This window comes from Aphelocoma coerulescens, chromosome 23 (genome assembly GCF_041296385.1).
Source record: "Aphelocoma coerulescens isolate FSJ_1873_10779 chromosome 23, UR_Acoe_1.0, whole genome shotgun sequence".
NCBI lineage: Eukaryota > Metazoa > Chordata > Aves > Passeriformes > Corvidae > Aphelocoma > Aphelocoma coerulescens.
The window spans coordinates 104,757-127,332 of NC_091036.1; the positions used below are offsets into that span (position 1 = coordinate 104,757).

General features: G+C 57.3%; 2 protein-coding genes and 1 non-coding gene across 5 annotated transcripts; 1 reads left to right on the forward strand and 2 right to left on the reverse strand.

Moving 5' to 3' along the window:
• Positions 1 to 439: 439 nt before the first annotated feature.
• Positions 440 to 22,531, reverse strand: GMEB1 (glucocorticoid modulatory element binding protein 1). Of its 3 annotated transcripts, none has more exons than XM_069036017.1 (10): positions 22,304 to 22,531; positions 10,251 to 10,411; positions 9,245 to 9,327; positions 8,174 to 8,298; positions 7,238 to 7,341; positions 6,667 to 6,821; positions 5,421 to 5,549; positions 4,584 to 4,721; positions 3,409 to 3,531; positions 440 to 2,323 (listed from the first exon to the last, which is right to left on the reverse strand). In XM_069036017.1, the coding sequence occupies exons 2-10, from the start codon at positions 10,376 to 10,378 to the stop codon at positions 1,617 to 1,619; spliced, it is 1,692 nt and encodes a 563-aa protein (XP_068892118.1). In that variant the 5' UTR covers positions 10,379 to 10,411; positions 22,304 to 22,531; the 3' UTR covers positions 440 to 1,616. The 3 variants fall into 3 exon arrangements, with proteins under 3 accessions (XP_068892118.1, XP_068892117.1, XP_068892119.1); XM_069036016.1 differs by lacking the exon at positions 22,304 to 22,531 and adding an exon at positions 11,811 to 11,865; XM_069036018.1 differs by lacking the exons at positions 9,245 to 9,327; positions 10,251 to 10,411; positions 22,304 to 22,531 and adding an exon at positions 9,034 to 9,234.
• LOC138121980 (discoidin, CUB and LCCL domain-containing protein 1-like) lies at positions 12,341 to 22,165 on the forward strand. The gene is made up of 15 exons (XM_069036020.1): positions 12,341 to 12,449; positions 15,114 to 15,335; positions 17,458 to 17,595; positions 18,046 to 18,097; positions 18,284 to 18,356; positions 18,523 to 18,656; positions 18,804 to 18,841; positions 18,960 to 19,154; positions 19,851 to 19,972; positions 20,056 to 20,224; positions 20,340 to 20,432; positions 20,627 to 20,717; positions 20,910 to 20,947; positions 21,105 to 21,212; positions 21,687 to 22,165. Exons 1-15 carry the CDS (start codon positions 12,344 to 12,346, stop codon positions 22,073 to 22,075), a joined length of 1,968 nt encoding a protein of 655 aa, XP_068892121.1. The 5' UTR covers positions 12,341 to 12,343; the 3' UTR covers positions 22,076 to 22,165.
• On the reverse strand, positions 22,419 to 22,547 carry LOC138098181 (U11 spliceosomal RNA). The gene has a single exon (XR_011146561.1). It is a non-coding gene; the product is annotated as a U11 spliceosomal RNA (small nuclear RNA).
• Between the last annotated feature and the right edge of the window lie 29 nt (positions 22,548 to 22,576).

Below are 22,576 nucleotides of genomic sequence, written 5' to 3' on the forward strand. Positions count from 1 at the left end.
TTCCTCCCTGTCCTGTCCCTCCAGGCCCTTGTCCAAAGTCCCTCTCCAGCTCTCTTGGAGCCCCTTTAGGCATTGGAAGGGCCTCTGAGGTCCCCCTGGAGCCTTCTCTTCTCCAGGCTGAGCATGGGACCTGGCTCCCACAGCTGTTTCCACCTCCACCCCAAGCCAGGAAACACTTCCCAGAGGCCAAGGTCAGAGCAGCAGCAACCACCCCTCACAAACGGGTTCTGGGATCCCTGCTGTCCCCAAGGTGATGGAGACACCGCCTTTCACCTCTCCATGAAAAATCCATTGGAGCTTAATTCCATTTTTCCTTTTAATGCAAAAAAATAGCCAAACACATCTTCCTGCCCTCCCCCCACCCTCCCCAGGTGTGTTTCCTTTGCCGTTGCTCTGTTTAATATTTCCAGCCAAGCAGCTCCCACCCTCCCAGCCCTCCCAAACCTCTGCAGCTCTAAAGCCACCCGGTGCTTCCCCCCTTCCATTTTCCCAGTGTGGCAAAGCCCAAATGGATCTCCAACCACCGAAAAAAAAGAGGGAAAGAGAGAAAACAGCGGGGTGCACAGTATTTCACCAACGTGCCAGTTCAAATCCTGCCAAGAGATTATAGGAAGAAAGAAGAAAAAATAATACAAAAATAAAACCAGCAAACAAGTAGCGACAAGCATGGAGCAGCCTCAGCACACAGTGTAAACAGAAGCTGTCCCGATCTGAAATCCGGCTCTCCCGGAAAGCAACAGCACAACATGCTTTGTACACCCCGAAAGGTCCCTGCGGCGCTGAGCAGCCAAGGGGGAGGGTCTGGGTTTGAGCTTGAGTTGATTATAGTTTGCCTTATACAAAAGGCTGAAGTGATCTCGGAGTCTTCAAGCGGCATTTGCAGCACCGAGCCTTGCCAGGCAGGGAAAGGGATGGGGGAAAAGTGCCATGGGAAGAGGTGGGATTGGGATAGAGGGACCCTGAGAGAAGGTCCCAGGGCTTTGCAGCTGGGAAATCTGGACAAGGGAAGGGAGAGAGCAAACAAATACAAAAAAATAGAGATATAAAACCAATTTGTGTGGAGGAGGAGAACACGCACAGTAAATTCATTGTACTGTCGGTCCCCCCCCCCAAAGTAAGAATAAAAAATCCCATTTGAGGTGACACTGAAGGGTCTGACAGAATTCCCTTCCCTGGGGAAAATAAAAATACAAATGAGGTACCTGTTCCACCCCAAATCCATCACCCTTCTCACAGCCACATCCACACTCAAGCCACTGGTTATTGTCTCTCAAATAAAGCCTCCGGGCCAGGGCAGCCCCAGAGCAGAAGCACCAAGGCGTGGCTAGTTCCTCCTGGTTGCGTTGTCCAGCAGAGATTCAGTCTCTCCTTGACCCTGCCACAGGTGGTACTATTCAGTGCTCCACAGAGACGGAGCCTTTTCCACGTCTCACGTGTTTCTCCAGCTTTGTTTTAAAAATCAAAATTTTACATATATATATATATATATATGAAATATACAGTACGATGAAAATATCCATGGTAACAAATGGGGTGGCTGGAAAAGATGCTTAACAAAAAAGCCTGAAATAAAACAAATTCCCAACTCTTCCCCTAACTGATGCTTGCCTTCCCCATTAGTCTTCCAAGACCACAATCTCCACATTATGGACCTGGTGCTGATGGTCTTCCACATCTCCCACCACTTTCTCCTCAGTCCTCAGCTCTGTCTCCAGGATCACAGCTTTGCCCTCTGACTCGTCTGTATCTACCTCAGGATCCGGCGCCGGGTCGATCTCTATGATGGTCTGCCCATCGTCCGAGGTGCCTTCCACAGCTTGGATGGTGGAAGTAATGCCAGACTCCATGGCCACCAGTTCCACGGGGTTGACCACGGCCGCCACGTTGGCCAGGGCCCCGCTGTCCTGCATGGCTGCTGAGCTCAGCAGTGCCAGGCTGGAGGATGGGTGCAGGGTGACTGTGTCCGAGGAGCTGGTCTTGGAGGATGAAACCACGGTGGCATATCGGAAGAGCTGGGAGCCAGATGGCAAGGTATGAACAGTCACTGGGCTGGAGCCTTGGCTGAGGGTTGCCACTGGGATGTTGCCCACAGAGAACTGTTGTCCAACAGGCGCAATGGCGATGGGGGAGATGACAGTGAACTGAGGCTGCTGAATGGGGGTGGAGGGGCTGAGGATGGTGGCAGAGGCTGGACGCTGCAGACGGGGTCTCTTGGGGGGCTTGGGAGCACTCACAGGCATCAGCACCACATTCTGGATGGTTTGGGACTTGGCCTTCTGGTCCCTGGCAAGTTTCTTCTGCTCTTCCAGCTGTCGCTCCAGGTCTGCAAAGGGAATGGTTGAGCAACACGTCACGCCAGGGTAAGTAGGAGCTCCTGGGGCTCCAGAACCAACCATCACTCCCAGGTTTGTGACAGGAGGTCACCCAACCACCCAGTGAGCCTGATCTTGGCTTCTCCCTTGAGATCAAATGGCCCTGAAGGAAAAGGGTAGGTTCTCCTGCCACCCATATAGAGCTGGTCAATGTTCCGGCTGCCAGTGCCTGGGTAAGACACAGGTAATATTCCATACCTGTTGGCTACTCCTACTGACAAGGAGATGGACATTCCTGCTCCCCAAACTAAACCCACCCGCAAGGGAGTGTGGACAACCCCACCTCCACCCCCCACCCCAGCAGCTGGAATTGCTTCCTGAGCTTGGCTGGGTCACCTCCCCAGGAGCCAACCACCTGCACTGGGGACAGCAGCAGGATGCCTGGGTCAGCAAAACATCCCCCTCAACCCTTGTCAGTGGTGGGAACACTGGGAGCCAGAAGTAGCACAGTAACCACATTTATTCAGGGCAGTAGGGGACTAGGACATCTCAGATAACAACAGATCCTACAGGACATAGTGAGGAGGGAGACACATCCAGTGAGCAGCTCTGGGGATCCCAGGTCAGTCAGTGGCTTCAGCTCAGGGGAAGCTGAGCAGGACACCCACTAGCTCCGCAAGACAAGCAGGTAGCCCCGATAGCCAAGACAAGCAGAAGCTCAGCACCCCATACTCGGACAGGCTTATTAGCTCGGGCACAGCATGACACTGTCCACGGCTCGGGTGACTATGGCCCAGCACTGAGCTGGCAGGTTCTATCCCTGATCCTGAGGGAATTGGACTCGAGCCCGCAGCACCCCGACTGCAGCAAAGGGCACGGACTTTGGGCTGTCCAACGCCCCAAGCAACTGCTCTCTGTGAGGCAGAGGAGAGACAAAATTGCACTCAAGCCCTAGGACAGAAAGGGATTGGGATGCACTTGTTCTGGGGCAGCCTGTAGTGAACACTAACCCTCATTCATTGGGGTTGTGTGGAAGGAAAGTCACGTCCATTCCCAAGAGTAGCAGCAGGATGTGAACCCTTATTAGGCACTTTACCTGCCAGTGTGTAAAGAAACTGCTCCTCTCCTTGCTCTGTCTGGTTTTTCCTGTTGTCCAGTACCTTCTTGACTGTGTCCATTAAGCCAAATGTATGGGCAACGTTGTTCAGGACTGCAGCATCTCCAAGGAAAGAGCACAGGGATGTTAAGACTTGGGCACTCAAAAGATGCTTCTGTTACACCAAAAATTTTCTACTGCTTTTTCAAACTCTCTCTGTTCTTTCACAAGGGCTAGCTAACAAGGGGAAGCCCAGCTCCCTCATCCTTCTGACATCCCAGGATTAAAAAATCCCATTCACATGATAAAGCAAATTGAACAGAGCTGTGTCACTCAAGCAGCTCCAAATTGCTGCAAATGACAGTGTAATTTGCAATCACAGAGATACAAATGAGCTCTCCACCCACAAATCATCACCCCATGCTGCTGACAGTGTCATTAACATGCCAAGCTCTGCTGAAAACTGTGCAAAATGTCTATTATAATCCACTGACTTAAACCACTCGCAGTTCCCAAAGAACTACCACCTACCAGACACAAAGACCCGCCAGCCCAAAGTTAAATTAGAATTTTTTTTTTAAAAATCCTGGGTAAAATGAAGTTTGTGGCTACATGGATGTTCTCTCAGGAAGAGCATCGACAAGAGGTGTTCACAGGGGCATGTGCCGAACCGGATTAGGGAGCTGATCCAAGTTAAAAATAACCATAAAAAGGGGAGGGGAGTTATTTTTAACCCAGATCGTTTCCCTCATCTGGTTCAGCCCCCAAAACAGGTTTTCTGGCACCAGTGAAAGCAGAACGAGAAGTGAGGGGGTAGGACCTGTTTAAGCCTGCAGTGTCACAGAGAAGTGTTTGAGTAACTCCAGTCCAAGTGACTCTGGGAGAGCTTCCATGAGGGCTGGGAGCTGCAGACAGTCATCTGATGGTCCCAGCAAGCTGCCAGGGTCACTTTGCTCAGGGAACAGGGTGGAACAGTGTGTCCTTGTGCTTTGAAGCAAGGGGACTTCACAGCTGGGCAGGCTGAGAACACACAGAGACTGTGCTCCCACAACTCAGCTAATGAGTGGGAACTCACTCCCTATCCTGACTCACCAGCTTTACATGGTGGGATGGACCCCTAGCAGTTTTTGTTTTGCCTGCAGCTGCCCTTTTGAGGCTTCTTCCTCACAACCTACCTGTCATCTGGAAGGGAGACTGACCCAACCGCTGCTGCACACCTCTTAGGACTTCTTCTATCTCCTTCTGGATGTTGCACACCACCTCTTCCATCAGCCCCACATCAGCTATTCCTTTCCAGAACATCAGTGTGTCCTCTGACACAAAAGAGGAGGAAAAGAAGTCAACATGTACAAGCATTTGGCATTCTTCCCACAGGGCCACCTTAAACCTCTCAGACAAGTGTATCTTTTCAAGGTGACTACCTTTGCAAGGTAGTTTGGCCACTGGGGTGGACAGGACATGTGAAAAAAAATAACCAATTCCAAGCCAAGCAAAATGGACTCGGGGAGCAAATCAGGAACAGGTTTTCAAGCAAGTCCATGACTTCCAAGGCAACATTTCACATTTCTGCAAGGTGCAGAACTTAATATCGTTATTTGAGGAAATTCTAGCTAAGCTTCCATACTGATACTACAAGGGAATGCAAGGCCAGAGAGACAGAACAGAGTCGACAGGGAACAAACATGACTCTGCTCCTTGCTGGTTCCAGCCTGGCTCCAGGCTGGCAGATGTGTTTCACATCCTTGGAATAAAATAGAAAAGCCCCTCACTGTAACCAGTAACATCTGATCTAAGGGATCATCCATCCGCCATGAGGCCACGGACAAAGTACTACAGTGGTAAGGAGCTCCATTGGCAGAAAGCCTCGATGCCTGGGAAATGCTGGGATAGCCAAGGGGCTGGGGGACAGTTTTGTCATTGCCCAAATTTTACTTATTTTGAAGATCTAGGTTTCCAAAATGTAACAGGGGAGGAGAGGGGAAAAAACCACCCAACAAGCAGCCTGAGCTTACCTGAGATCTCATCCGTGTCTTTTTTCATGCCTTCCTCAGTGGCCATGGTGACAGCAGCTGTCAGAGCCGAGTTCCACTCAATCCCCTCCTCCATACTCTCCTCCGACAGCGCGATCTGGGTGATGCTCCCTGCCAGAGAGCCCCCATCAGCTCCCTCTGCCAGCCCTGAATCCCTGCTTTGCTTCCCAACCCCTCAGTCCTCCCCAGGCTCTCTTTCACTCTTTGGGTCAGGTTTGTGCTTGGCTCCTTTCAACCAAAACAGTAAAAAGCAAATATTGCTGCTTCTCAATTGGAACTGTGAAGAGCTCTGGGGCTTCTGGAGGGAAAACCATGTGCCTTGCACAGTGGAGTCCCGGTTCAAGGGAGCAGAAAGGGATCAGAATAAAGAAGGGAACAAATAAGGCTCAGCCCAGCCACCCTTCTTGCCTTGCATCATCCACAGGCAGCTCTGCACCCCTAATCCCTCAGGAAATGGAGCCGGGGTCCAAGCTGGTTTATAGAAGGGAAATGGATCTGACTCGATCCTAAGTTTCTGGATCAAATTTGGGACTAAACCAATGTGCAGCCACTCTAAGTTGGCTATGGTGCTTTCCAAGAGATTCTCCTTAGCCTATGGACAACTCTGCCATGTCACCCACCCAGGGGCTCAGAGAAATATAACCCACCCAGTGTGGTACAGTTGGGAATAGTCTTCTCCCTTAACCTCAGCAAAGAGATCTGTTTCTGCTCTGGAGCACAGGATCACCGAGAACTTGCAGTTCGAACAACAATCAAATCATGTCCAGCCACCACATTCTGCTCATGGATGTTCTGAAGGAGGACAGCATCTCTAAATTCACTCCTAAGTATGAGCCTAAGTCATGCCTTTATAACAGACTCCCAACTGGAAAATATAGCAGAAAATGCTGTGCGAGCTCTCACAGGTGTTTGCTCACGTGATGATCCCAGAGCAAGGATCCCTGCAAGGCTCTCAATCCCTCTCCTGGCTACCAACGCTGCCTCTCTGGAAAGCAGCTGCTTGATGCCAGCAGTTTTCCAGCCTTCCCAGTCCTGCAGAGCAGAGCTCCCTGACGGATGCTGCCAAGACTTCTCCAAACAGACATGAGAAGCATTTTCCTTCCCAGAAACCAGAGCAATCTCCTGATGGGACTGCCCTGCTGTGCCCGGGGAGAAGGTGTAAAGTGTGTGTGGGAGGGAGAGGAGCATCAGAGGGAAGTTCCCATGGCATTGGTAACTGCTTTCCTACCATCAGCTGAGGTTGGAGTCTGCACCACGCTCTGCTGCCCTGGCACTGGTGCTCTGGCGCTGCTGATCAGGAGATCAAACTTGGTGCTTCGACAGGTGTTGGTGCAAACTTTGTCGTGTTGATAGAAGTCAATCTGCCCCGAATCCATCATCTTCCTGTGCAGGGAGTGGGGATAGAATCAGGCTCAGCTCAAATCTCAGCCTGAAGACAAAAGGCAATATTCCACCTGGGAATGCTATGGCCATGGGAAGGAAAGAGAAAAGGAGATCCCAGGGCCACTCTGCACACAAAAAATCTCCTGCAAGGCTTTCAAATGGCAAATACAAGCCAGCCCCAGCTTCACATACAGGGCTTCAGTCCTGTTCCACCCCAGGTTCCCCAGGCCAAGGCCACTTCTGTCCAGGATGAGGGATCCTGACCCTCACGTCATGGGGCCGGGATCTCTGCAGGCTGCTGGCCAGGTACTGTGGGCCTCCAAGAGGCCTCCTGGGGACTGCAAAGCAGACAAAACACCTGCTGGGGGTCCTGCAGCTACAGGGGTGGAGCCCTGAAGCTGGACAGGGTCAAATACCTTAGCATGATTCCTCCAAGGCGAATGGCTCTCTTCCAATCCTTCAGGGTAGACTTCCCAGCCAGGTGAACAAAATGCTTCGGGCTGATCAGCTGGTCATTGAACTGGCAATGAGACAAGTAAAGGCTCAGCAAACAGGGTAACATTGTTTGGGAGGATTGGGACATCCAACACAGCTCATCTGAGCCCCCACTTCCACCCAGAGAGAGGAGCTGCTTCTCAGATCCCTCCCAGCTTTGATCCCCTGGACACAGCAACGCTCACAGCTCCAGGAAGGACGTCTGTAGGAATGATCTGCCAGCCACAGGCATTCACAGCCCTAACCAAGAACAGCCTTAAACAAGAACAGCCCTGAAGGCTTTATATGAACCAAATCATCTCCTATGAACATGTACGGTCATCTTGGAGATCATTACAGGAGGTTTCTGTTACATCCAATGGCCCAGCAGCATCCAGCTGACACAGGTATTCCCTTGGGCATCCATTCTGCCCTGCTCCAGTGACTCAAGTAGTTCATGTTGAGGGGCAGGAGCACAAGGGGCTTGGCTGTCACATTGCCATGCTCTCAGGTGGGAAAAGGTAACACCAAGATTTCCCTTCTCAATGCAACCTGCTTGCCAAGGAAGTGACAGGAGTGGAGTACCAGGACACCGAGGAAAAGGGAGGAGGCAAAGCTCTGCCAGATCTCAACACACATCTCCTGCCTGCCTTCAGTCCCTCCTCTAAGGCCAATACAGCTGAAATATGAAGTGGGTGATAGATATCCTTCCCTCCTTAACCCACTCTTTCCATGCTTCTCCCCATGAAAAAACAAGTTTAGCACCAACAATCCAAGGACTCGGTTAGGATGAAACACAAAAACTAAGGAATTCCTATGGAGGCCAACCAGCACACCTGGAGAGCAGAGGAGAAATCCACTGGGAGTTTCTCCCTTACCTTCACACACTTGACATTAATTCCTGGACAGACAAACTTCTTCCAGAGGAGGATGGCTTTGCTCTCCCCACAGGTGATGGGATAGGCGATCTCGATTTCCTCACTCGTTTCGAGGGTGCTAGGGTCTGAGGGAGGAACAACTCAAAATGAAACTTTCCACCCAAGAGGCTCCAATCCCTCAAGGCAGGAGCTGGAAGCTCACAGGCTGTGAAACCTGCACTTGGGAAACCAAAAAAAAGGCCAGATCCCAGTTCAGGATCAGTCCTCTCTTCGTCTTCTCAGAGTTAGTTCAGATTAACTCTTAACAGCAACTGGCATCTGCTTTTTGGTATAACAATGCTCCAAATAAAGTTCATTTATAAGGAAACGTGAAATCAGAAATCCAACACATCTGTAAGAGGGTAGGTGTCAATGAGAACAATCTTAGTGGCAACAAAATGGTTTAAAGTTTGAAGCACAGATATCTCTCCAATCCTTGCAGCTCTGGTACCTCTTTAGCAGTGATACCAGATATTTACTGATAATACATTCTCTTCATGTGCAGAGTTTCTGCTAATCCTGCCAAAAGACCCATACCCACACAGGAAGCAGAACTCTAGTCAAGATCTAGTGACAGCACCCAGTGACAGGAGCCTTTTCCCACACACTGCTCAGGATGGCAGGGAGCACTGGGAGCCAGCCTGCTCGGTTCTTCTGAACATCCAATCCAAACCATCGGACTGTTGGTTCAGCAAAGACCCCGCAACCAGAGCCTGATGCTTCAGCCACCACATCTTCATCACTATCGTTCCTGCTGCCAGTGTCTGCACACATGACTAGGGTGACATCCCGGCTCCCCTGGACCCTGTGGGAGCCCTTACCATTCATTGCAGGAGAGCCAGGATCTCACTTCCAGGACTTTGAGACCAAGCAGTAACAGCAGACTCTTACTCCAGAGTATGCCCAGCCCCTGCACCCACATCCATGCCTGGGAATCAGCATCTGGAGGGGCAGAGCCAGAAGGAAGCCCAGCGGACTGGAGACACCAGCCCTGCGCAGGAGGGGATTCATCCATGCCAAGTGGGAACTCACCGATCCCTTCTTCCAGCTTGTGGATGGTGTGGGTTTCCACGGCCACCACAGCGGCGCTGGCCTCAGAGCCCTCTTGGTAAATCCTGTGGTGAAAGTGGCCATCCATAAACAAACTATGTAAATCATGGGAGATAAGGATTCACAGCACAGGGTTAAAAAATCAGTTATGTTCTTTTTGCTTGTCCTCGAGGGACATGAATTTTGCCTGATACAGCTTCAATCACCAGGAATTTTTTGGCACGTACAAAACACGAATAATCCCAAGGCCTGACACATGCAGAAGCATTCCCAGTGCTGTCATCCCACCCTCCACACTGCCAGCGCCACTGAGGCGCCTCTGCAGGCTTCCCTGTGCCTTCTCCTCTGCTTTCTGTCACCCTCAACAGCAGGAAGCAGAGCCCAGTGTCCCAGGATTTCCCTTCCAGTTCTGTGTGACACTGCAGCACAGATGACCACAAAGGGAAGTTGCTGTCAGGCCCACAGCCACCCTGCCCTGCAAATATTATCAAACTAGAGCCAGTTTTTTTCCATCCTGATTGATCCAGAGTGCAGATGAGACCACTCTCTGCAGCAGCTGCCAGGGAGCCACAAAATTCCCTCCACATCCCAGCCTCACTTTTAGAAGAGGATTATTTTAGGGGAGAGCTGGCACAGAGGCACATAAAGGTCTGATCACGCAGACCACTGCATTCAGCAGCTGCAGTGTGGCAAAACCCAACCCTGGGACTGGAGAAGGAAGAGAGAGACTGGGACAGCACTGCTTCCACGATCCAGGAGCACTGCACCAACGCAGCCTCGCAGGACAATTTCAGCCCTCGGAGGCCCCGTGACAGCCACACACACTAAAGCTTTAATTTGTTGCATTTTCTCTCTCCCCTGCATGGCACAAAACTGACGCAGACCTGGAAAACACAGTGACGCTCTGTCCCCGGACCATGAAAACCCACAGGGCTCCCCCCCCATCCCACTTCGCACCTCCCAGTTACACCAGTACAATCCTACTCACCCTTGCTGCACCGGCTGGAGCTGCAATATCACTTGGGTTTTGGTATCCTCCGGGTTCTCCCCTTCATTCCCGTCACTTGGTACAACCACCACATCACCCACAGGGACGCTCACCTCGGCATTCGCCATCTCTCACATGAACCCGGCGAGGTTTTCTCCTCCCTGTGGATCACGAGAGCTGGGAACAGATCCCAGAGGCAGATCCCCCCAGTGTCATCCCACTCATAACTTCCCGAGCCAGCAGCTGTCTCCAGCTCTGAACCCCCCAACCTGGCACCAGGGAACAAACCCACATGGTGGGTTTTGGCAAGAGTGTGTTTCCAACACAGAGCTTCTCCCGCTGGCCCTGGCCAGCAGTGCTTCCAGCTGTCCCTGGGATGCTCTGGTCCACCCCTGGGATGCTCTGATCCCTCACTACCAGGAACATGCCTGCGGGTAATCCTTCCCAGTAGAAGCTGGTGTCAAGGTGTGGTGCCACCACAGGAGGACCTGACACGGGGTCCCGGAGCAGCTGCACTCCCAGAGGATGTGTCTATGGTTGTGCAGGAGGCACAAAGGTGGTTTTGTTTCAGTGTGGGGCTGGAGTTCATCCCTGCAAGCCTGGGGTCTACAAGCTGCTGGGAAAGCCACTGTCAGAATCGTGGAATGGTTTGGGTGAGAAGGAACCTGAAAGCTCATCTCATCTCACCCCCTGCCATGGGCAGGGACACCTGCCACTCGACCAGGTTGCTTCAAGCCCCATCCAGCCTGGCCTTGGACATTTCCAGGGATCCAGGGGCAGCCACAGCTTCTCTGGGCAACCTGTGCCAGGACCTGCCCACTCTCACAGGGAAGGATTTCTTCTCAACATCCCATCTAAATCTCAGAGACTTCAGGTCAGCATCTCCTGGCGGGTGACGGGGGGCTCGGTGTCCCATGGCTGGGATGCACCACGACAAATCTGGAGAGCCACTGGCACAGGGGCCACGCGCCCACCCGGCTCCAGGCGTGGGACCCCCGCGGGTCCCCGCACCTCATCCCGCTCCGGGGGACAGACAGGCCCACCCGGGACCCCCCGAAAGACGGTGGGGCTTCCGCAGGATGGCCGGCGAGAGGGGGGGGTCAATAGGACACGGACAAACCGCGGCGGCGATCGCGCCGAGGCCTTAAGTGGGGGGATGGGGGGGGGGGGAAGGGCTACACAGGGGAACCCCGCGGTGGCTCCGGGCTGCGGTTCGGGGGCCGCCGCCTCACCCGCGCTGGGGTCGAGGGGTCACGTGAGAGGGGACCCGCGGGGCCACCCCGCGGCGCGCGCGGCGGTGAAGGGGCGTGGCCGGCCCGGGGGAGGGGGCGTGGCCTCACCCCCCCTCCCCACGGCGCTGGGCCCCCCCCCCACTCCCCCCCCCCCCCCCCCCCAGCGGCGCGCGCGCGACGTCCGCCCTCGCGGCAGCGGCGGCGGCACGTACGGCGGCGACCCCTCCCTCCCCTCACGGCGGGGCCGGGCCCCCTCCCGCCCCGCCCCGCCCCGTCGCGCCGCATGGCCCCTCCCGGCCCCCGTAGAGCGGCGCCGGCTGGGCCTTACCGTCGGCGAGCGGCCGAGACCGGGGGCTGTGGGACGGGGGAACGGGGGGATGGGGGGGGGGGCCGGGCCGGGCAGCAGCAGCGCATGCGCAGTGCCCGCCGCGGCCTCGACCGCCAGCACTTCCGGCCGCCGCCTGCCTTAAAAGCGCCGACCGGTGAAGCGCGTGATGCTGTGCTGCCCCCTGGTGGCCGCCGGCGGTATCGCCCTCGTGGCGTCCCCCGCCAGCCCAGGACACGAGTTGCCGGCGGGGGTGTCACGGCGGGGTTCGCTCCCCCCTGGTCCCGGCAGCGAGCCGTGGAACGCGGTACCGGGCATCTCCCGCCCCGCCCCAAGCCAGCCCCGGCTGGACCACCGGCACCTCCCACGGCCGGCCCGCGCGGCGGGGTGAGGCGGGCCGGCCGACTGACAACGAGGCGGATCAATGGTGACGCAGGGGCGACAGCCAATAGGCGCGGCAGGGTGGAGGGGGGCGGGGCCGGGGCGGCAGCGCGGCGGGGCCGCGGCGGGGCCGGGGCGGCGGCGGCGGGAGGAGGATGCGGGCGGGCGGCGGGGCAGCCCCGGTGGCGCTGGCGCTGGCGCTGGTTCGCCGCTGCCTCCTGCTCGGCCCGCTGGGGCTGCGCCCGACCGGCGCACAGAACGGTGAGTGCCGATTGCGGAGCACCGGCGGCGGGACATCCCACACCGGGACGCGGCACCGGGAGCCCCGCTCCCACCGGTACCCCCGGAGCTTCCGCTTCGCTCGCCGGGATGGGGACCGTAACTTGGTGCGGGATGGGGACTGGGAAGGAGGACCGGACGGGCTCGCCTCTGCCCCGGGACGGTCCGGGACGGGCTCTTCGCTGTGTCTGGACCGGGATCCGACCAGGATGGACTCCCGGGAACGGTTCCCCGCTGTGTCCAGACCGGACCTCACTGGGACAGGGTCGTCCTAGTTCGCCTGCCCCGGTTCCTTTCCGGAACGGGGTCCCTACTATCCCTGTCTCCCGGTACTGACCCGGGACAGGGTCCCTGCCATCCCTTTGTTCCGGTACCGGTCCGAAACGGGATCCCCGCCATCCCTCTGTCCCAGTACCGGACTGGACGGGGTCGCCGCCGTCCGTCTGTCCTGGTACTGGTCCGGGACGGGGTCCCCGGTATCCCTCTGCTCCGGTACCGGACGGGAGCTCCCTGCTGCCTCCACCACCCCAGCATCACGCCGGTCCTGCACCCGCCTATTTTCCCCGCAGCCCCCCCAGCTCTCTCTGTCCCTGCCCCCGGTGGCAACTACCCCGGAGGTCCCGAGAGTCCTGCGTTCGGCTCCATCCCGCCTGCAGGCCTTTCCCGCGGAACCCCTAATCCCCGGGTTAAGGGGATCATTGGAGTTTACATGCAGAGCCGGGCAGTGGGCTCCGTCCCGGGAATGCTGCGGAGGATTTGTAGCCGCGGGGTCCAGGACAACCCGGAGGGAATGTTCACCCAAACGTCATCCAAAAGTTCGTGTTTCCCGGTGTCACTCGTCCTCAACTCATCGAACAGCGAGGAGACAACGACGGGTCATCCAAAGCATTATTCTCCGCGAGGGGAAACTGAGGCAAGGGGCCAGGTCGGGATCACTGGAGACAGAATCCCCCTACGTTCCCCAAGTGTGATTTGGGGCACATCATGCAGCGGGTTTCCACCGGATCCCAAACCCACTGGTGGACACAGGGCAGCTTTCCCAGGGCCGTCAGCATGACGGAGGCAGGAGTGTGCCGGGCTTTTCTCGGACCATCGCCCTGTTGTGTCTTTCTTGCATCCTGTGAGAAAACAAACAAATCCCTGGCAGGAATGACCCCAGCGGGGCCCAGCCGTGAGTTCACCCTCACCCACCGGAAATCCAGTTTTCACAGTTTTTGGGAGAGGAGTGAAGTTTCCGCAGCTGGGAGCAAGTCCCCCGTGGCTCTCTCTTGGCTATTCCTGGCCCCTCGGTAGCATCTTTGGAGCCAAATTCCCAGGAGTGCCTGCAGCTCTCAGCTTATCTCTGGCATTCCCTCCCGGCACGCGCTGGTCACACTCAGGATGTTTCTAACAAAGATTTCCTTTCCTTGGATGGGTTTTTCCCAGAATGGGTCCCCGCAGCTCTGCTACACCACCAGTGTGGATATGGAGCTGGGGGGATCCATCCAAGAACCCCCATTTGGGCTCATGTGTCCAGCTGTCCTGGCAGTTTTCCATGCAGATCCCAATGGCTTCTACTTTCTGGGCTAGAAACTCCCCCCAAACACCCCAAATTTCTCTCCCCTAGCAGAGCAGCCCTTCTGGGAGCTATTGTCCTGGCAGCCCTGGGGTCCCCACTGCTCCCCCCCCAGCCCCCACTCTCAGAGGGCCTGATCCTTCCCGGCTTTGCTTTGTCAGCAGACACTGTCCAGAAAGGGGAAAAGTTGGTGATTTCGCCCAGTCCCATAGGATAAACCTCCCCCCAGTTTGGCTGGCAGCCCTTTCCGCAGGCTGAGGAGGAGAGGGCTCTGTGGGGGGGCTGGCATCTTTCACCTCCAGCCCCTGCTTTTTTATCCCTGCAAGATTTTCCCTTGCTGGTGCTTTGTGTCGTCTCCCAGCGACAGCGAGGGGAGCCAAGGCTGGGCAAATCTGTGCCCACCATCCCTTTTCTTTCTGGCTGTGCCAGGATGATGCTTGGCAGGAGCAACAGCTTTTGGGGCATGTGGGGAAGAGGTGTTGAGCACTGGACCCCCACAAACCCCCAGCCCATACAGTGGGGCTGAGTGGTGCTTTCCCCTCTTTCCCTGCACCCTAACCCTGCCCAGAAATTCTGGCCAGACCTCAACGCTGGATGCTTTCAGCTTATTTCCAGGATATTCCCTCATGCCCAGAGGCAGTGAGCCCGGAGAAAAGCCCCTTTTGTGGTGGGTCTGGCATCACCCTGGGAAGAAGGCGGTGGGGATGCTGCAGCTGCCCAAGGTTATCCTCAAGGTCAAGGCTGCAGTCAAGGGGTCCCAGGGGCTGCCCAGTGCTGTACAGCCCTCCCTGAATCCTTTTGTATCCCCCCAAGTTGGGGTTCTCCTGGACTGGGGCATGTAGAGGAGCTGGAGGTAGAGGGGCGTGCGGGATGGCTCTGGGGGAAGCTATAGCAGCTTTATCCCTGGATCCCCTTGCGGACAGTTCCCAGTGCTGGGAGCATCCAGAAAAACCACCAGAAAATGATGCTTTGGACGAGGAAAACACTTGAAGAGGCTGCAGGTGCCCGGGGGTTGTTCTGGGGGCCTCACCAAGAGGGGAGACAGAGGCAGGGAACAGCCTGTCTGAGCCCCCTCCCCGGTGTCTCTGCAGGAAATGGCTGCGGCCACACGCTGCTGACACCCCACAGTGGCACCCTGAGCTCCAAGAACTACCCGGGCACATATCCCAACCACACCATGTGCTGCTGGCAGCTCCAAGCTCCCCCAGGCACCTCCCTGCTCCTGGCATTCGGGGATGTGGATCTGGAATCCTCGGAGCACTGTGCCCACAGCTCCTTGCTGCTCGCTGACCCCCAGACTGGCACTACCTACGGTAAGGGGGGTCCCAGGGGAACTGAGGCAGGGGTGATACAATGCTGTGGATAGGGAGGATATCAGGAAAATCTGGGGTTTTCATCATGGGGAAGGAGAATATCTAAGGAGGGGGGTAACCAGGTAGGGCAGTATCCAAGGAAGGGGGTATCTGAGGAGGGGGCATCCAAGAACGGGAATATCGGAGGATGGGGGGTACCCAATATCTGAGGAGTGGGTTATCCAAAGAAGAGAAATATCCAAGGATGGGGGTACCTGAGGAGTGAGGGTACCCAAATAGAGGGGATGATAGTCAAGGAGGGGGATATCCAAGGAGAGTAATATTTGCGAATGGGGATATCTGAGGAGGCAGGTACCCAAGGAGATGATTATTGCCAGCCTTGGAGGGGAACTGCCCAGTTGGGACCAGATGCAGCCACTGAATAATTAATTTGTCGTCCCAGCCGCTGCCCAAACACTTCCAGGATTTTCCCAGACAGATTTAATCATCTTGGAGGGATTTGGCAGCACTGGGAGCATGACGAGTGCTGAGGAAAACGTCTCGGGGGTGGGGGGGAAGCATTGAGTGGTGGGGTGGGATGGAGGAGCAACCCTGGTGAGGGACAGGGGCTGGACAGGAGATGCAATGGGAAGTGCAGGATGGAAAGGAGCCAGCTTGGATCCATGGGACTGGGAGTTCTCCCTGTTCTTCAGGGCTTTCACCCTTTCTGGGCTGGTCCCCAGAGGGGTGACAGCATGCAAGGTCCCTGGTCCCCATCCCCTCTGCTGTGGCCTCAGGGACATATTTGTCCCCAAAGCTAAGAGATCTCCTGGCCCCAGGCTGAGACAAAGCAATGCAGGAAAGGGGGGACCCCCCCAGATGATGCTCTTCGGGGGCTGGGGAAGGTGGCTGGGCACCCGCAGCCCTTTTGGGTGCCACCAGGGCCATGCCAGCATGACACAGAGCTTGGGTTCCACTCCCTCTCTCGCGGCTGACGCTGGCCCTTGAGAAGTCCCAGATGTTTTTCAGGAAGCGGCTGGAGCAGGTGGAGGCTGTGGGCTCCTTCCTGCTGACTCAGACCCGGTGTCTGGCCCCTGGCCTGATTCTGCTGGGACGTGGCAGGGTCCCCATGGGGGTGGCAGCCTCCGGGGCTCAGCTGAGGGGTTCCCAACTCCCAGGGTATCACCAAGATCCATACAGATGTGGCACCACTGACCCAGGGCAGCGCTGGCATCTGGCAACTGGTGGAAGGGAAATCTGCTTGTGTGTCATCTGCATATCATGCAGACCTCAGTTCTGGCACATATGTGACATCTCTGCATGCACGTGTGTTCCACGTCCCCTGGGATCGACCTCCCGGTTTAATATGATCTAGGCAGGGTGAGGGTGTGGGTCAGGGTAGGGAAACTGAGGCACAGGGGGATGTGCCACCTGCTGCCCCATGGGGACACAGGGACACAGTTCCCTGTCCCCAGGACAACGATGGCATTTGCTCAAAGCATTTCTGGGTGCCCAGAGGCCCCAGTGATGGGCGTGATACAGAGCAGAGCAATGTGGGGGACAGGGAGTGATGGCGGTCCAGGGATTGGGGCCACCTTCTGTCCCCCTTAGGGAGCAGAGATGTCCCTAAGGAACCCGCCTGCCTGCTAAGCTGAAATTTTAATCAGGGAGATGGAGATTGCAAATTAATGTGGATTAAACGGGGGGAGGGGATGGTTTAGGAGGCAGCTTCAGCAGCACCTGTGAAAGAGGACATGGAGAGGAGACAAGGACACAGCTCCCATTTTGGAGTCCCATGGGGTGATGCCATGTGTACCAGTCCCTGCAGTGGCAGATCCCCGATGAGGGCGATGGGGCTACCCTGGGGCTGGGACCAGCCTGGGCATAGGATCACCCTGAGTGTGGGACCATCCTGGAACATGGGACCATCCTCAGGATGAGACCAGCCTGGCATGGGGCCACACTGCATGGGACCGCCCTTCAGCACCTTGGTGCTGGCACTACCTTGGGGATGGGCCACCCTGGATGTGGGACAACTCTGGGACCACCCTGAGCACAGCCCAAATGCCTGAGCCCCCCTGGCCCTGGCAAGGGCTGAGCCAGGAGAGGGTCCGGGTCTCCATGGTGCCATCCCTGCTGGCAGGGCCCTACTGCAGGAACTCCGTCCCTTCTGCCCCACTCCTGGTGACAAACTCCAGCACTGTGACCGTCCTGTTCAACAGCACCAGCCACCGCTCGGGACGAGGGCTTCTCCTGTCCTATGCCACCACGCAGCACCCAGGTACAGGGGGGAGCATCCCCTGAGACGCAGAGACACCCCTGGGACGCGTCCTGTCCCATGCAGGGGGGTGAAGGGAGCTCCTTGCTACCTCGGGATGGGCTCCCATTTCCCTAAGCTCCCTGAACATCCATGTTCTCCCTGGCTGGGGGCAAACATGGGAGACTCCCAGGCCATCCAGCCAGCTGGGACCCCTTCTAGAACCCTGAGCCCCCAAGTCAGGTGGCACCCCAATATCAGGCAGAGCCACAGGCACCATAGATTGTGCCATGGGGCCAATGGCTGCAGGGACCAAGGGGCCATCCCTCCCTGCCCCTCCAGACATGGGGACTTGAAGGGCAAAATCCAAATGAGGAGCAGGATTAAATTGGGAAGGGGAATGGGGTGCCCTGGGCACAGCTGTGCTGTGGGGCAGGTGGGGGTCTCTCACCCTAGGGTTTCCCTGCCTTGCAGACCTGGTTTCCTGCCTGGTTCGAGGCACCCACTACACCCAGGAGCACGTCAGGTGAGTGGTCGGAGGTGGGGAGTGGTCCCATTTTGGTGTCCCCTGCCCCAGGGGTCCCCATCAGCCCTGGTTTCATCCCCATCTCTCTCCTGAGGTAGAGGTCTGGTGGAATGGGGAGCAGAGTGGGTGTGCAGAGGGGGTTTGCATGGGAGGGAGCCCTGACCCACCCCTTACCATGTGTTTCAGTGTGTACTGCCCTGCAGGCTGCAAGGACATCCATGGGGACATCTGGGGCAACCCAAGCCAGGGCTACCGGGACGTAAGTGTGGGCACCATGGTGCACTCTCCGGGGACAGTCCCCACAGCACATGTGGCCACTGCTTGTCACCCCCAGCAACCCAGAGGTGATGGGTGTGGCCTTGGGGTGCCCCACGGGATGCTCGGGCCTGCCGTGGGGTGCTGCCCTTACCCCCTGCTCCCCGCAGACATCGGTGCTGTGCAAGGCAGCCGTGCACGCTGGGGTGATTGCAGACGAGCTGGGCGGGCAGATCACCCTGTCCCGGGAGAAGGGGATCACGCTCTATGAGGCAGCCTTTGCCAATGGGCTCCACTCCAAAAGGTGGGTGAGGAGTGGCTGGGGCTGCACCCCACAGGCAGCTGCGGGACCCATGCGCGCTGACACTGGGAAACTGACACCCCTCCATTTCAGAGACCCCAGGGTTTGTTCACCCCCTGTCTGATGCTCCCCCTGCTTTCCTCCACACAGGGGATCTCTTTCTGAGAAGCGACTTGTATTCCACAAAGGTATTTTTTTCCCATCTGCCCTAAAATTAAGGCACAGTTTTGGCTGTCAGACCTGGTGCCACCCCCATGTGCCCAGTTGGGGTTTCCAGGTTCCCAGTGTGCTGTCTCCTGTCCCCAGCCTGTGATGATGCGCTGGAGGTGGTCGCCTTCAATGCCTCGTCCTGGTGGCACGAGGTGGATGCACTGGGCCAGGACCGAGCCTGGGTGGCCGAACGGGCAGCACTCAGCACCACCGGCCACTCCTGGGCGGCCGAACCCGGCGCCGGGGCCGCCTGGCTGGAGCTGGACCTGGGCACCCGAAGGAATGTCACAGGTGAGAGTTGGCCATCAGATGGGGACAACAGCTGCCTGTGTCCCCATTCACGCTGACCACTGTCCTCCCGCTGTGCCAGCCTCACTCGTCCCCACAAAACTGCCCAGGGCAGTTGCACCCCCATAACTCCCAGGACGCTCTGGAGTTCACTGTGCCATGGTTTTACTGGTGCAAACTGAGATGCAGAGCCCACCAGCCCCCCGGCTGCTCCTGTCCCCCTTTTGTCCCTTTGCCCTCCTCATCTGCAGCCATTTCTGGGATGAACAAGTTAATATTATGCTCTTGCATCTGGTGCCAGTGAGCATCTTTTGTCCAGCCAGAGCCTGCCGAAAGCAGGGGCTTTGTGCACCAGCGGCTGGTGACTGCAGCGAGGAAAATGGGAACATTGTCCAGCCGGAGGCTGGAGGAGGGAGGAATGCAGGGCTGGCAGCCGGGGCTGGAGGTTATCTGTTCCTGGGGCAGACCAGGGCATCCCACACTGGAATCTGCTACCCAAACCCCCTCCCAGGATCAGAAGGACCCCCTGTCTGCCAGGTGACATGTCCTGTCCTCCTAGTCCTTTCCCAGCTGGGTCTTGAGTATCCCAGAGATGGTGGTTATTCTGGCTGGAAGTAGAGGGCAGTGGGGTAGAGGGCGGCCCTTCCCCAGCCCCGCAACCTCTGACTAACAGCCGGGACCCCCCTCCTGCCTTCACAGGCATCATCACAAAGGGCTCCTCCGAGCAGCACGACTACTACGTGACGTCCTACCACGTCTCCTCCAGCCGTGATGGGAAGAATTGGAGACCCTACAGAGGCAGCAGTGGCCAGGAGGACAAGGTGTGCATGGGGGGACATCACGGGGCTGAGACCCCCTTCCCATGGATGTTTGGCCATCGGCTCCTCTTCACCCTCTCTGGCAGGTGTTTGAAGGAAACGCCGACAGCCAGGGGGAGGTCTCCAATGCCTTTATCCCCCCAATCGTCGCCCGCTATGTCCGCATCACACCGCAGAGCTGGCACCAGCGCGTGGCCCTGAAGGTGGCCCTGGTGGGCTGCCAGCTGGCACGGGTCCGCGTGCCCCGTCCCTACGGTGAGACCCTCCACAGGAGCTCGCACCTCCATGTCCAAAACGTCGTCCTGGGGCCTCCGCCTCCCTGTGCACCCAGTGGTGGTCCCACAGTCACAGTCCCCACTCTGCCCCACAGTGCCCAGTGTCCCCAAGGAGGTCCTTGAACCCACCAGCCGCCCAGCCAGCCACACCCCCATCCCTGGCATCGCCCTGGACCCGGAGAAGGCAGGTGGGTGCCATGGGGGGCTGTCCTTGGGGTGCAGCATTGTCTGGTGGTGCTCCAGGTGCCAGTGGGGCTTCATCCCCCTGTGGGAACACATTGATTTTCCTGCTGTAGTGGCCCCAGGTGGGCTCCTGGCATTCATGGGTGCAAAGGGGTGGGATAGGGGCCCAGGGGGGGCTGACACTGCCCTCCCTCCCCAGGTTCCACACTGCTGGTGATGCTTCTCATTGGCGGCTTTGTGCTTCTCTGCTCCTGCCTCCTGCTCCTGGCTTTCATCTGCCACAGGAAGAGGTTTGTCCTGCCTTGTCCCCTGCTTTGCCCTGGGGGACTCAGTATCACCACCCCAAATTGTGGCAGCTTCATCCAGCTGCTCACTGGGTCCCAAGGGGTGCAGTCCCCCATGCAGTGGGTGTGAGGAGATGGGTGGTGGTGAGCACGGGGAAGCTGGGACCTCTTGCCCCATCTTGCCTCTCCGTTTGGCAGGAAGTCAACAGCGGAGCTGAACTGCAGCATCACAAAAGGTAAAAGGGTTCACAACCCCTCCCAAAAATCAGTGCCATGGGGTGCAGCTGGTTTAACTGGTGCTGCTGCCAAGCCTGGACCTGTCCCACCCCCCAGGGGCACCTGCATGTCCAGGTGACAGCCTGTGACAACCGAGGGTTTCCTCTCCCTGCCCAGGGTACCCCAAGCTGGAGTCAAGCCAGGTCTGCTCCCTGCAGAGCCTGCCAGCCCCTAGCCTGTCTTCCTTCCCCACGCCAGGGGACCTCAGCCGGACCCAGTCACCAGGTAAGAGGGACATCAGGGCATGAACTGGTCCCTCAGCCCAGAGCCAGAGCTGGGTCTCCTCCATTGCACCCTCGGGGACGCCCTGGGGTGCCCATTCCCCCGTCCCCATTCTGGTCTGATCCCTCCTGCATCATGGTCCTCTTGCAACAGGGAGGCCCTGATTAATTATACCCCCCCTTTAATTATTATAATTAATTATTATAATTGATTGTAATAACGCCACACATTATTTAGTAGTAGTAGTAGTCCACCTCTATCACAGCTATTGGCACTGGAGGGTGGCTGGGGACAGCAGGAGCCCCTCTCTGGTGTGACAGAGGAATGTGGGGTCTCCATGTGTGGGTGCCCTGCCCTGGGTGGGTTTTGGCATTTCCCATCCCTGGAAGTCCAAACATGCTAACGTTTTCAACCCACCCCACCCACCTCTGCCACAGCACCATGAGCCCCCCTGACACGGCAGCTTCCCTGTTTCAGAGTACGCTGAGCCAGACCTGGCGCAGGTGAGCCCCAGCAGCCAGATGGGTCCCTCCACCTTCAAGCCACTCCTGGAAGAGGGCTACACTCTGCCGCTGGTCCTGAGCCACTATGACGTCCCGGGAAAGCACCATGAGTACGCAGAGCCGCTGCCGCCAGAGCCTGAGTATGCCACGCCGTTCAGTGAGCCGGAGCCTGCCGGGATGCACCGCAGCAGCTGCGGCATCGCAGGGCCCGCTGGGTGCCCCCCAGTGCGGTACCAGACCCCTGCCCTGCGGCCCGGGGAGCTGCCAGCTGGGGTGGAGCAGACTGGCAGCCCCTGTTCCGAGGGGTCCCGTGGGTGGCCTAAGCACTGTCCCCTCGCACACGTGTACCATGAAGCCTTGTGAGGAGGGGAGCACAGCGGCACGATATGAGGCGATTGGGTGGGGGGAGAGGGAGAGGGAGCGCGTGTAAAGGAGGACTTTCCCCGTGCTAGCTGGGGGCTTTTTTAAAAGTAATCCTATGTAAATACATGTAATATATACAGAAAGATGTGGAGCGCTGTGTCCCGCACCGCCTACTGGCCCGGCATGCGATTATCCGCGCGGCTGGGGGTATCACCCTCATTGTCCCACCTTTCCTGCCGTTCGTGGTGTCATAGGGTCTGCACGACGAAGATCACCGGAGCGACAACCTCCCTCTGACGCGCAGAGGCCACTGCAACGTTCGTTATCTACTGTTCACCGGTGCCGGGGCGCCGGAACGAGCGGTTACCGGCGGCCCTCCCTTACAAAAATTGTGCTTCCGAAATCTCTTGATGTCGATTCCGCGGAGGTGGCGTGCAGCCCCCCCGTGCCACACACGGCAGAAGCCCTTTTTAGAATTGTCCTCTTGCCCCATCCAAAATG

Excerpts from the sequence above, each read along its gene's own strand:
- GMEB1 (XM_069036017.1), bottom strand. The coding sequence starts at position 10,378 with ATGGCGAATGCCGAGGTGAGCGTCCCTGTGGGTGATGTGGTGGTTGTA. Across the intron at positions 9,328-10,250 it reads CTCCAGCCGGTGCAGCAAGG|GATTTACCAAGAGGGCTCTG; the intron begins GTGAGTAGGATT and ends CTTTCACCACAG. Across the intron at positions 2,324-3,408 it reads GTTTCTTTACACACTGGCAG|ACCTGGAGCGACAGCTGGAA; the intron begins GTAAAGTGCCTA and ends TTCCCTTTGCAG.
- LOC138121980 (XM_069036020.1), top strand. The coding sequence starts at position 12,344 with ATGCGGGCGGGCGGCGGGGCAGCCCCGGTGGCGCTGGCGCTGGCGCTG. Across the intron at positions 19,973-20,055 it reads GCAGTGGCCAGGAGGACAAG|GTGTTTGAAGGAAACGCCGA; the intron begins GTGTGCATGGGG and ends CCTCTCTGGCAG. Across the intron at positions 20,718-20,909 it reads TTCATCTGCCACAGGAAGAG|GAAGTCAACAGCGGAGCTGA; the intron begins GTTTGTCCTGCC and ends TCCGTTTGGCAG.